This window comes from Hypanus sabinus, chromosome 8, assembly GCF_030144855.1.
Source record: "Hypanus sabinus isolate sHypSab1 chromosome 8, sHypSab1.hap1, whole genome shotgun sequence".
Classification (NCBI taxonomy): Eukaryota; Metazoa; Chordata; class Chondrichthyes; order Myliobatiformes; family Dasyatidae; genus Hypanus; species Hypanus sabinus.
The window spans coordinates 138,818,095-138,830,178 of NC_082713.1; the positions used below are offsets into that span (position 1 = coordinate 138,818,095).

At 43.2% G+C, this 12,084-nt stretch overlaps 1 protein-coding gene across 6 annotated transcripts in view; it reads left to right on the forward strand.

Moving 5' to 3' along the window:
• Positions 1-12,084, forward strand: part of nup50 (nucleoporin 50) — a 77,151-nt gene that overhangs the window by 15,696 nt on the left and 49,371 nt on the right. For 4 of the 6 annotated variants that reach the window (XM_059977983.1, XM_059977985.1, XM_059977984.1 and 1 more), the window contains one exon: positions 8,584-8,667. The exons of the other annotated variants lie outside the window; for them this stretch is intronic. In XM_059977983.1, coding sequence (XP_059833966.1) covers positions 8,584-8,667 — 84 coding nt within the window. The remainder of the gene's footprint in view (positions 1-8,583; positions 8,668-12,084) is intronic. 6 annotated transcript variants of the gene reach the window in all.

Sequence of the window (12,084 nt, forward strand, 5' to 3'; positions counted from 1 at the left end):
TACTGACAATAATGGAAATGTTGACCAGGGTGCCCAAACTTTTGCATGCCACTGTACATGGAGCTTAGAAAAACAGAGGGCTATGGGTAACCCTAGGTAATTTCTAAAGTAAGCACATGTTCGGCATAGCATCGTGGGCTGAATGGGCCTGTATTGTGCTGTAGGTTTTCTATGTTTCTATATTTAAAAAGTCCATTCCAGCTGCTCTTCCATTTAAAAAAAAAATATTCTCAGGATTTGTATTAAGCTGAAAGCTGCAGTTCGGTTTGTTAATATTGTCATTTGTTAATATCCAAAGAATAAACAGATGCCATAATTTATCCAAAGTACAACATGATAGTGTCATGTAACTGTAATGTTATGACAGTGTCAGCAACACAGATCTGGTTTCAATTCTCGCCACTGTACGGTGTTTGTACGTTCTCCCCATGACCATGTGTGTTTTCTCCAGGTGCTCCAGTTTTCCCACATTCTGAAGAGGTATGGTTAGGGTTAGCAAGTTGTGGGCATGTTATGTTGGCACTGCAAGTGCACAATCCTCGCTGAATTGATTTTTTTTCTGCAAGTGACAGATTTCACTGTATTTCAATGTACACGTGACAAACAAAGTTACTTTGATTATTAATTTTAAAATTTGAAAACTTATGTTATTCCTATCTGTGAAAATTGTATCAGATGTAAGAATAATACAATATTGTGTTACTTTGTTTCCTGAGCAGTGCACTTTTGTAGATGATTAATTTTGTTTCTAAGTATCATTGATTCCACATTTTATTTTTTATATATAGTCAAAGACTTTTGCACAGTACTGTATTTGTCAATGTGGAGTGGAGAACGAGTTTGAAAACCTGGTGGGAAATGTGGTATTTTTGGATTTTTACAATTTATTTAGTAAAGTAATATAAAATATAGTCTCTTGAGATGTTGCATATTCAGCTCTTAACCAACACCACTAAATTAAACGATGTATTTTAATGTTTAGGAAATATCAGTTCATTGAATATAAATATAACTTTAATATTAATCACCAGTTTTTTCAAACATCTCTAAATGCCAGCCATTTAAAATATAAAGAACGCACCACAGCTTCGACAGGGCTTAATGCTCTGCAACCTCCTTTGCCTTTGATCAGGGATCAGCTGAGGTTCATTAATGAGCAGTTCCTTTTCTACTAGCTGTTATCTAAAATCACCTTTTGATTTTAAGAAACTTGGATTAAATGTCAGGCTTCTAAGGCCAAGGTGAGAAAATGCTCAATGAAGCAAATTGTAAATAACTGAACTGGAGTGTCAGGGGAGGAGTGTGGGACAGTTGGCAGAGAAGGAGTGCCAGGGACGTGGATGCAGATGCACTCAGTCCAGAGATAAGGGGTAAAGTTATTTGATTCTGAAGAATTGTTTTATTGATCATTACAGAATGTATCTCTGGTGCTTCCTGCTCCTTTCCCCTTTCCCCAACTATGATTCCCTTCTCCCTCCCCCTTTTCCACTCTCAGTCCACGATAGAGATCTGTATCGGAATCTGCCTTATCACTCACGTGTCATGAAGTCTTTTTTTTGTAGCAACAGTACAGTGCAATACATTAAATTACTACAGTACTGTACAAAAGTCTTGGGATATATATACCTTTAGACTTGTGCATAATACTATAATATTTTCAAGAATAATAGGCTCAAATTATTTTGATCATCTTTAATTTTTTTAAAGAGTTGAAATAATTTGAACTATACATGAGTAATTGACTCTAAATTGTGATTGGTATTTTTACTTTACCTAATCCTGCTTTAATTCAATTATTTTTCAAAATCATTTTGGTTGCAGCTTTTGTATAGTATTACATATACGGTGCCTATTAAAAAGTTTGCACCCCCTGCTCTAGGCAGATTTACAACTGTGCCATATCCTTTCCATTTCTTGATGATTGACATAACTGTACTCCAAGGGATATTCAGTGACTTGGAAATTTTCTTTGCGGGAACCTCTTTGAGGAGTTGCTTGGAGTGTTCTTTTGTCTTCATGGTGTAGTTTTTATCAGGGTAGTGACTCACCAGCAGTTGGACCTTCCAGATGCAGGTTTATTTCTACTGTGACCAATTGAGATACTGTGGCGACCCACTTTCTGCGCAGGCGAACCAGCTCACAAATAGCCAGCGCGCAGGGGGAGACTTTGGTAATGCACCTCTGACGTCATTTCCGCCTGGAGAGGGCGGGCGCAAGGGATTAAATGCCAGCGCTGTGAAGTTTGAATAAACTAGTCTCGAAACGACTTACTGACTGCGTGTTGACCGTAGCTCTGTATGTAGTACATCGCTACATTGGTGACCCCAACGGTCCTTATGGGATTTGGACCAAAGATGACGGACTCTTCATCTATTCACGCAGCTTCGCTAAAACTGCCGACTTTCTGATGCTGCGACCACGCATGTGGTTTAGCCAAGCAGAAGCCCAGTTCCAGATTTGGCAGATATCCTCTGATTCCACGTGTTACTACCACGTGGTGAGCACCCTTGACCAGGAGACGGCCGCCCAGGTTGCGGATTTCATACAGTTGCCCCTGGAAGAAGGCAAATATGAAGCATTCAAAGCGCTGCTCATTGGGACCTTTGGCCTCTCACAGTGTGAGCGGTGTGCCTACCTGCTTCACCTGGACTGTTTGGGAGACAGACTGCCATCAGCACTGATGAACGAGATGCTGGCCCTGGCTGACGCGGACACAAGCTCTACCTCATGTTCGAGTAAGCGTTCCTAGAGCAACTGCCTGAGGACATACATCTGCTGCTGGCCGACACAGATTTCAGCGACCCTCAGAAGGTGGCGGCCCAGGCAGACGTGCTGTGAAAAGCCAAGAGGGAGAGCGTGGCATCCGTCTGTCAGATTACCAGGCCATGCACCCAACAGCAGACTAGACCAAGCCCAGCAGGGGGACACACACAGCACAGAGGCAGGACAGTGAACAGTGGTGTTTCTACCACCAGTGGTGGGGCACAGAAGCCCGCCGTTGTTACCCGTCCTGCAAGGGCCAGGGCCTGCAGCCGCTAATGACTATGGTGGCTGGCCACCAGGCCAGCCTCTACATCTGGGACAAACAGTCAGGACGCCTCTTCTTGGTCGACACCGGAGTGGAAATCAGCGTCTTGCTCTCGACGGGGTACGACACCTGCAACAGGAAGCCAGGACCCACCCTGAGAGCCGCAAATGGCAGCACGATATGGACCTATGGCACCCGCATAGTGCAGCTGCAGTTTGGCACCAGCCGGTTCACGTGGGACTTCACACTGGCTGCTGTGGCCCAACCACTCCTGGGGGCAGACTTCTTGTGAGCTCATAGCCTGCTGGTCGACTTGCAAGGGAAAAGACTGGTACATGCCGAGACTTTCTAGACGTTCTCCCTGGGTGAAACCAAGTTGCCGGCCCCACACCTGGACTCCATCACGCTGTCGGACAACGAATTCACCAGAATCCTGGCGGTCTTTCCATCGATTCTGGCACCGCAGCTCACGGCAGCCATGCCCAGACACTGGGTACAGCACCACATTCCGACCCAGGGATCACCCCTGCACGCCCGCACACGAAGGCTCCCCCCGGAAAAGCTCCGTCTGGTGAAGGAGGAGTTCAAGAGGATGGAGGAATTGGGGATCATACGGAGGTCCGACAGCCCATGGGCCTCCCCGCTGCACTTGGTGCCCAAATCAGCCGGGGGTTGGAGACCACGCGGCAACTACCGCAGACTGAACGAGGCTACAACTCCAGAACGCTACCCCGTGCTGCACATACAGGACTTTGCAGCAAACCTGCACGGGGCAAGAATATTTTCCAAAGTAGACCTCGTCCGGGGATAACATCAAATCCCAGTGCACCCTGAAGGCATCCCCAAAACAGCACTCATCACCCCGTTCGGCCTGTTGGAGTTCCTCCGAATGCCGTTCTGCCTGAAGAATGCTGCACAGACGTTCCAGCGGCTAATGGATGCGATGGGACGCGACCTGGACTTTGCGTTCCTCTATTTGGACAACATCCTTATAGCCAGCAGTAGTCGCCAGGAGCATCTGTCCCACCTCCGCCAGCTCTACTCCCACTTGAGTGATTTCAGCCTCACGATCAACCCGGCCAAATGCCAGTTTGGTCTCGATACTATTGACTTCCTGGGCCACAGGATTACCAAAGATGGGGCAACATCTCTGCCCGCCAAGGTAGATGCGATCCGCCACTTTGCCCGGCCCAACACGGTCAAAGGCCTGCAGGAGTTCATTGATATGGTGAACTTCTACCACCATTTCCTCCCCTCAGCAGCCCGTATCATGCGCCCTTTGTACACCCTGATGTCGGGTAAAGGCAAGGACATTACTTGGGATGAGGAGGCCATGGCCGCTTTCATTAAAGCCAAGGAAGCCTTGGTAGATGCCGCGATGCTGGTGCACCCCAGAAAAGACGTTCTGACCGCCCTCACGGTGGACACATCCGACACAGCAGTCGGTGGGGTGCTGGAGCAGCTTATCGAGGGGCGCTGGCAATCCCTGGCGTTCCTCAGCAAGCACCTACGACCACGGAACTCAAGTACAGTGCTTTCGACTGGGAGCTGTTGGCACTGTATCTGGCAATCCAGCATTTCAGGTACTTCTTAGAAGGCAGGCCTTTCACCGCGTTCATGGACCACAAACCATTGACCTTCGCATTCACGAAGGTGTCCGATCCCTGGTCGGCTCGCCAGCAGTGACATCTGTCCTACATTTCCAAGTACATGACGGACATCCAGCATGTCTCGGGAAAGGACAACGTCGTGGCAGACGCACTCTCTAGATCAGCTGTCCAGGCCCTGTCCCTGAGGGTGGACTATGCAGCACTGGCGGAGGCGCAGCAGGCAGAGGACATGATGCCCAGCTGCAGGACCGCAGTCTCGGGTTTGCAGCTGCAAGACTTTCTCATAGGCCCGGGTGAGAGGACCCTCCTGTGCAATGTGGCTACCGGTCAACCTCGCTCCATCGTCCCGGCAGCCTGGAGGCGGCAAGTTTTCGACTCCATACAGTTTGCCGCACCCATCTATCAAGACAACCATCCAGCTGGTCTCCAGCAAGTTCATGTGGCACGGACTTCGCAAGCAGGTCAGTGAATGGGCCAGAACGTGCGCGCAGTGCCAAATAGCCAAGGTGCAGCGGCACACTAAAGCCCCACTGCAACAGTTCGAACCCACCCACCGGAGGTTCGACCACATTCATATGGATATCATGGGCTCCCTACCAGTGTCCCGAGGAGCGCAGTACCTCCTAACTATGGTAGACCGGTTCACGAGGTAGCCAGAGGCGGTCCAGCTCACCAACACATCTGCCGATTCCTGCGCCCTGATTGCAACCTGGGTAGCACGTTTCGGGGTACCGGTCCACATTACATCCGACAGTGGCGCCCAGTTCACGTCCAGCCTGTGGTCGGCTGTGGCCAGCCTGTTGGGAACGCAGCTACACCACACTACTGCCTACCACCCACAGTCGAACGGACTAGTGCCGTCACTTGAAGTCAGCTCTCATGGCCCGCCTGAGAGGACCTAACTGGGTGGACGAACTTCCTTGGGTCCTGCTTGGAATTCGCACAGCGCCCAAAGAGGATCTGCAGGCCTCGTCGGCCAAGTTGGTGTACGACGCACCCCTGGCCGTCCCAGGAGAGTTCATACCAGCCCCAAGGGGGCAAGAGGAAGAACCTGCAGCAGTCCTGGACTTGGCGCAGCCGGTCGAGGTTCAGGCACCGCGGCACAGAGGCAGACCTCCCAAACAGAGGCTGATCCAGACTGTGGACATTGGGGGGTATATTGCCGGTTCTGGGGAGGGAGGGGGGGGTTATGTGGCAACCCACTTTCTGCACAGGCGAACCGGCTCACAAATACGCAGCGCGTGGTGGGAGGCTTTGGTAATGCACGTCTGACGCCATTTCCGCCCAGAGAGGGCGGGCACTGGGGATTAAATGCCAGCGCCGTGAAGTTTGAATAAACTAGTCTCGAAACGACTTACCGACTGCGTGTCGTCTCTACCTCTGTATGTAGTACATCGCTACAATACCTTGACTGCACGTGGTGATCTCCATTTGACTAATTATGTGACTTCTAAAATGAATTGTCTGCTCTAGTGAGGATTTGATGTGTCATATTCAAGGTGCTGAATACTTATGCAATCAATTATTTTTTGTTTTATATTTGTTATTAATTTAGATCACTTTGTAGAGATCTATTTTCATTTTGACACAAGTTTTTCTGTTGATCAGTGTCAGAAAAGCTAAATTAAATCCACTGTGATTCAATGTTGTAAAACAATAAAACATGAGTATTTCGGGGGGTGGGGGAATGAATACTTTTTATAGACATTGAATATGAAATAGCATATTCAGCCCGTGTTTTACTTTTTGTCTGTACAGTCCTCTTCCTGAACTTTAACCCAACCTGACCTTTTATTCTCTTGGCCATTTTTCCTGCTATCCTTAGTTCCTAGAGTTTTACTGAGCCTAGCTTTTCTGGAAGCACCCTATAACAGAGATTTTTAAATGGTGAAAATAAAAGCAATTTATCTTGTGCATTCAAATTTTCCAAAATTAAACCCCAATATGTATACATAAAATTTCAATTGTTGCTAGAGACAATAATTAAGTAACTTGTAGGTCGCAGGTATTTTTCAAAAATGATCATGGTGTTCACAGGGCAAACACGAGGAAATCTGCAGATGCTGAAAATTCAAACAAAACACACAAAATACTGGTGGAACACAGTAGGCCAGGCAGTATGTGAAGCTTCTCCTTATAGATGCTGCCTGGCCTGCTGTGTTCCACCAGCATTTTGTGTATGGTGTTCACGGGTTTTCATTATTTTTACTTTCATGTTTTGCTATGCAAGAAATAGCCTGAATTGCAGAGTTCAGTAAAATTCCTTGCTACCTTAAATTGCCATCCTGCACTGACTCAGACATTTTGTTTATAACATTTTCCAAGCCAGTTTACTTATCCAGTAGGCTGATCGTATACTTTGTCTGATTCTCAACCTTCAAGATGAGTCACGTATGTACTTAACATCTGAACATCCAGATCCCTCTGAAGGAGAGAATTTCAGATGTTTACATTTTGCTGCATTGAGCATTTTCTCACCTTTGGTCTTAGATACTTGATGTTTAATCCAAGTTTCCAGTTCCTTAAAATCAAAAGGTGATTTTAGATAACAGCAAGTAGAAACGGAACTGCTCATTAATGAACCTCTGCCGATCTCTGATCAAAAGCAAAGGTGGCTGTAGGGCATTGTGCCCTGTCCAAGCTGTGGTATGTTCTTTATGTTTTAAATGGCTGGCATTTAGGGATGTTTGAAAAGCTGTTGATTAATTTTAAAGCTATATTTATATTCAATGAATGATATTTCTGAAACATTAAAACACTGTTTAATTTCGTGGTGTCGGTTGAGAGCTGTATTTGCAATACCTCAAGAGCCTACATTTTATATTACTTTACTAAATAAATTTTAAGAATCCAGAAATACCATATTTTACACAGCAATCAAAGCCCTTATCTGCCTTCTTGTTGCATTCTTAAAAAGGAATTATTACTGGATTTGTCAAGTATGCCTTTTGCTTTACAGAATAGTTGACTCTTTTCCTGTTTTTATGCTCTTAATGAAGTATACAGAACTTTACTAACAGAGGTCTGACTAATTGGCGTGTAGTTGCTACCTCCTTTTAAATGCCAGTGTTACATTTTGGTACCTCCAATTTGTCAGGAGTACTCCAGGAATCTAGGGCGTGTGGGAAGATAATTAATACATCCATTATTTCTGTAAACCCACTTTAGAACTCTGTGATGCAGTCTCCACTTAACCAATGAATGTTTGCATACCTCTAGGATAAACCAGAATTCCTTAATCAGTAAAATACGTTTGCAGCAGTTTGTGTTAATGAAGCAGGCAGTTTTCACGCAGGAAGTTCCCAAATTAGCAATGTAATTGCTTAATAATCTCCAGTACATTCTTTTGAAGAAGTACTGCCCAGAATATTGTTCACCTATTATACTCATCTGGATTACGTTCTCAATTTTGTGGTTTTTGTCAGCTGTCAAAATGTTAGATCTAGCAAACCAATGACTGCAATACTTGAACAATGAGAAAGGTTTATACAGTAACTACTTGGTGCTAAACTAATATCATCAGATGAAATGGAATGTAACATGGATTTATCTAATGTGAAACATGATAAGCAGATCCCTTTGGTATAATCTACAATAATCTAAAGTTAGCCAGGGATTCATTTATAGCCTATCTTTCGATCATCTATGTTCACTGTCCATGAATATAATAGGTAAATAAGGTATAGAACTATCCTCTAAATGAGATTATACCATAATGAACACCCAGTTTTTGGAGGAGGTGAAGTTTCAGGGTGAAAAAAGACAGGAAACTTCTTTTGGATAAGCACGAGTCTCGTGTTCATCTGAATTCCTGGCTCCAGTATGAAAATGTAATGAGTCACATTGATATTTTCTTGCAGCTTCAGTATTCTTTTCCCTTTTCTAAGGGAACACAGGATATTGAGTTGTTTATATTGTTTTACCATAGAGTACTTTGCTTTTTAGGCAGGAACCTTCTCAGTTGCAAGTGAAGATGTGCTGAAAAACAGAGCTATTAAAAAAGCAAAACGCAGGAACGTCCTCAATGAGGCAAGTCATATAACTGAATTTTTATTTCCTTTCTGGGGTGTTGTGTGGGGCTTTGCCTACGGTCACTTATTAAATGTCATTGCAACACTGGCACCTAGGACTTGCTCGCAGAATTCAAACTGAAAATTGTTCACAAATCAGGCAAACAGCCACCAACTGAAAATTAATCTCTGATTTTATTAGCCTGTTTGGGTAGTCCAGCTGAAAATGTTTGGAATTTTATGTATATCCTGTGGTTAGTGTTAGTGATCAGAATGATAAACCTGTCAGTGTGACAATTTTCATTTTAATAATTCTTGATTTTATCACAATATAAAGAAATAATTTAGTGCCTTAAATATAAAAAATAAAAAGGACTTGCATGTATAACTTTCAAAGGCTGATGCAAATTAGTTTTTGAAATAATGGTTTTCAGCAGTTACATCTTTTCATTCCATTTACCATCTCTCCTACCTCCATGTAACTTAACTTGCATCATTGACATAAATGATGCCTGATTTACGTAGCTTTAATTAACCAATGAATTTATGCTACTGCTACTTTCTAGCATTTCGTTTTAAGTCTGATCCCAGAAACTATGAATCTGCAGTTTGATAGAATCTTTTGATTGTAGTTACAGAAGTTGACTGTTTGGAAAATGGTGCATTTTCAGGAAAAGATGCTATTAGCTATTTCAGATGGGGATTAATTAGATATTTCAATTTTGATTAAAGCTTATGTGTTAATTATTTTATACTGCTTTAACTTGGGAGTTATTTTTATAAGTCTTTTAATTCCAAATCTGCATGTAATCATTATGTAGTAATATATTTTCTCTTCTATTTATCGTTTTTCAAAGCCATTTTGAGTTTTAGAATTATTTACTTTGGCGTACATTTTCTCACCAGATGCACTTGATTTACTTAAGCATGAAAAATTTGTGGTGTATTATTAGGTGATTAGCATTGGATTTGTTGTAAAGATCAAAATGGAGTAAGTTGGTACTTGTACTTCTATTGCTATTTAGTATGGTGTCCATGTGAGATGACCAAACTTGTTTGGAGTGTTTTTCATCTGGACACAAATGGCCACAGAAAAATTTGACAGGTCTGCTGAGGTATTTTTTGTCTTGAATTTAATGTGCAGGCTATGCTCTTAATTATTGAAAGAATAATCTCAAAATCTTAAAAAGAATAATCTTAAATTAGGATCAAAATTTTTTATGATTTTTGAACACTTATAGTGATAATACTACTTCCAGGAGAATTACAGCCTTTTAATTATAAGCACATTGTCTGTACTTGAAGGAGATTAGCTATTGGCTAGTATCAAACTGGAAAGTTGCTTGTCTAGAAAATTAAAACACAACAGAAGACAACAAAGTTTTCTTTCGACAGCTCCAACTTACCACATGTAGTCTGGTCTTATTGGAATGGCCGAGCTTAAGCATTTTGAACAAATTAAAAACCAAAGGAGGGTTTTTTCATAATTTTCAAAATGTGGAGGAACCTTCACAAACCCTGATGATCCTGTGATTTCAGTCTCTGAGGCCGATGTGCAAGCAGTCTTCAGGATGATGAACCCATGAAGTATCTGGCCCAGATGAGGTACCTGGCCAAGTACCTACGCTGCTCAACTTGCTGGAGTGTTCACTGAGATCTTTAACCTCTTGCTTCAGCAGTCTGAGGGAAACATCTTCAAGCAGACTTCACTAATATCGGTGCCTAATGGGCTACACCGCTACCTGTGCCGTAACCCCGATTTTCACTTCTGCGTCACTGTATGCCGCAGCAAGCATGCATTGGTGTGTGCCAAAATGCTAGTTGGCGGTGGGGTTTCTGTGCCACTGTGTTGAGTTTCTTTGTGAGAGACATGGACGAGGAAATGCATTTCAAATATTTTTACATGATGGCAGGTAGATTTGACTATTTGGTTCATCTATTTCGCATCAGTGTACGCACAGCCTACAGATATGGAGGAGAAGAAGCAACTGGAAATGCGACGCTACCAAGCAGACCAATCACAGTTGTTGTGGTCTGCATTGCTGCGATGCATGAGTAACTTCTCTGGAGAGGTGCACATCACCCTGTGATGTAGGGTATGCATTACCTACGGTGTCGATGTGACGCACAAGTATGTCTCAGCCTTAAGAAGAACGTGCTAACCTGCCTCAATGACTAACGTCCAGTAGCACTTTAAGCACTTCACCATAGTGAATATGAGAGGTTGGTGATGAAACATATCAGCTCTTCACTGAGAAGTGATTTGGGGGATCTGCTTCATCTCATTGGCTCTTCACTCAACTCTGTAACATCTGGGCAGCAAAGATGCTCTTTGTCAACTGCAGCTTGGTATTCAATACAGTCATCCCCTCAATACTAATGAATAAGCTTCAGGACCTTGGCCTCAATACCTCATTGGATCCTTGATTTCCTCACTTGCAAACCTCAGATAGTTCAGATTAGCAATAACACTTCCTTCATATTCTTCATCAGCACAGGTACACCACAAGGTTTTTTGACTGACTGCCTCCTCCACTCACCTTACACTTGGACTGCAAGGCTATACACAACTCCAACTCATATTGTTGACAATATCACTGTCATAGACAGAATGAAAGGTGGTGATGAATCAGCATCTAGGAGGGAGATGGAAAATCTGGCTGAGTGTTACTTTAACAATAGCTTTTTACTCAATGTCACAAGACCAAGGAGCTGATTATTGACTTCAGGAGGAGAAAACTGGAGTCCATGAGCCAGTCCTCATCAAAGGTGGAGTGGGTCAACAACTTAAAATTTCTCAGTGTTATCATTTGGAGGATCTGTCTTGGGTCCAGCACGCAAGAGCAATTACGAGAAAATACAGCAGCACCTTTACTTCCTCAGGAGTTTGTTTAGATTTGGCATGACATCTAAAACTTGGACGAACTTCAGGGCTTTCACCACCAGGTTCAGGAACAGTTGCCCCTCGACAATCTAGACTCTTGAATCAAAAGGGATAACTTTACTTAACTTCACTTGTCTCATCATTGAAATATTCCCACAACCTATCCACTCTCTTTCAAGGACTCTTCATCTCATACTCTTGATATTGATTGCTTATTTATTTATTATTATTTCTTTTTGTATTTGCTTAGTTTGCTGTCTTTTGCCCACTGGTTGAATGCCCATGCTGGTGTGATCTTTCATTTATTTTATTGTGATTTGTTATTCTATTATGGATTTATTGAGCATGTCCACAAGAAAATGAATCTCGTGATTGCGTATAGTGACATACAGTGCCTTTAAAAATATTCACCTCCCCCTTGGAAATCTTTGTTTTATAACATTGAATCAGTGGATTTAATTTGACTTTTTTTTTGACATTGATCAACAACAAGTCTTTCATGTCAAATGAAATTCGATCTTTAGCAAAATTATCTAAATTAATTCCAAATAG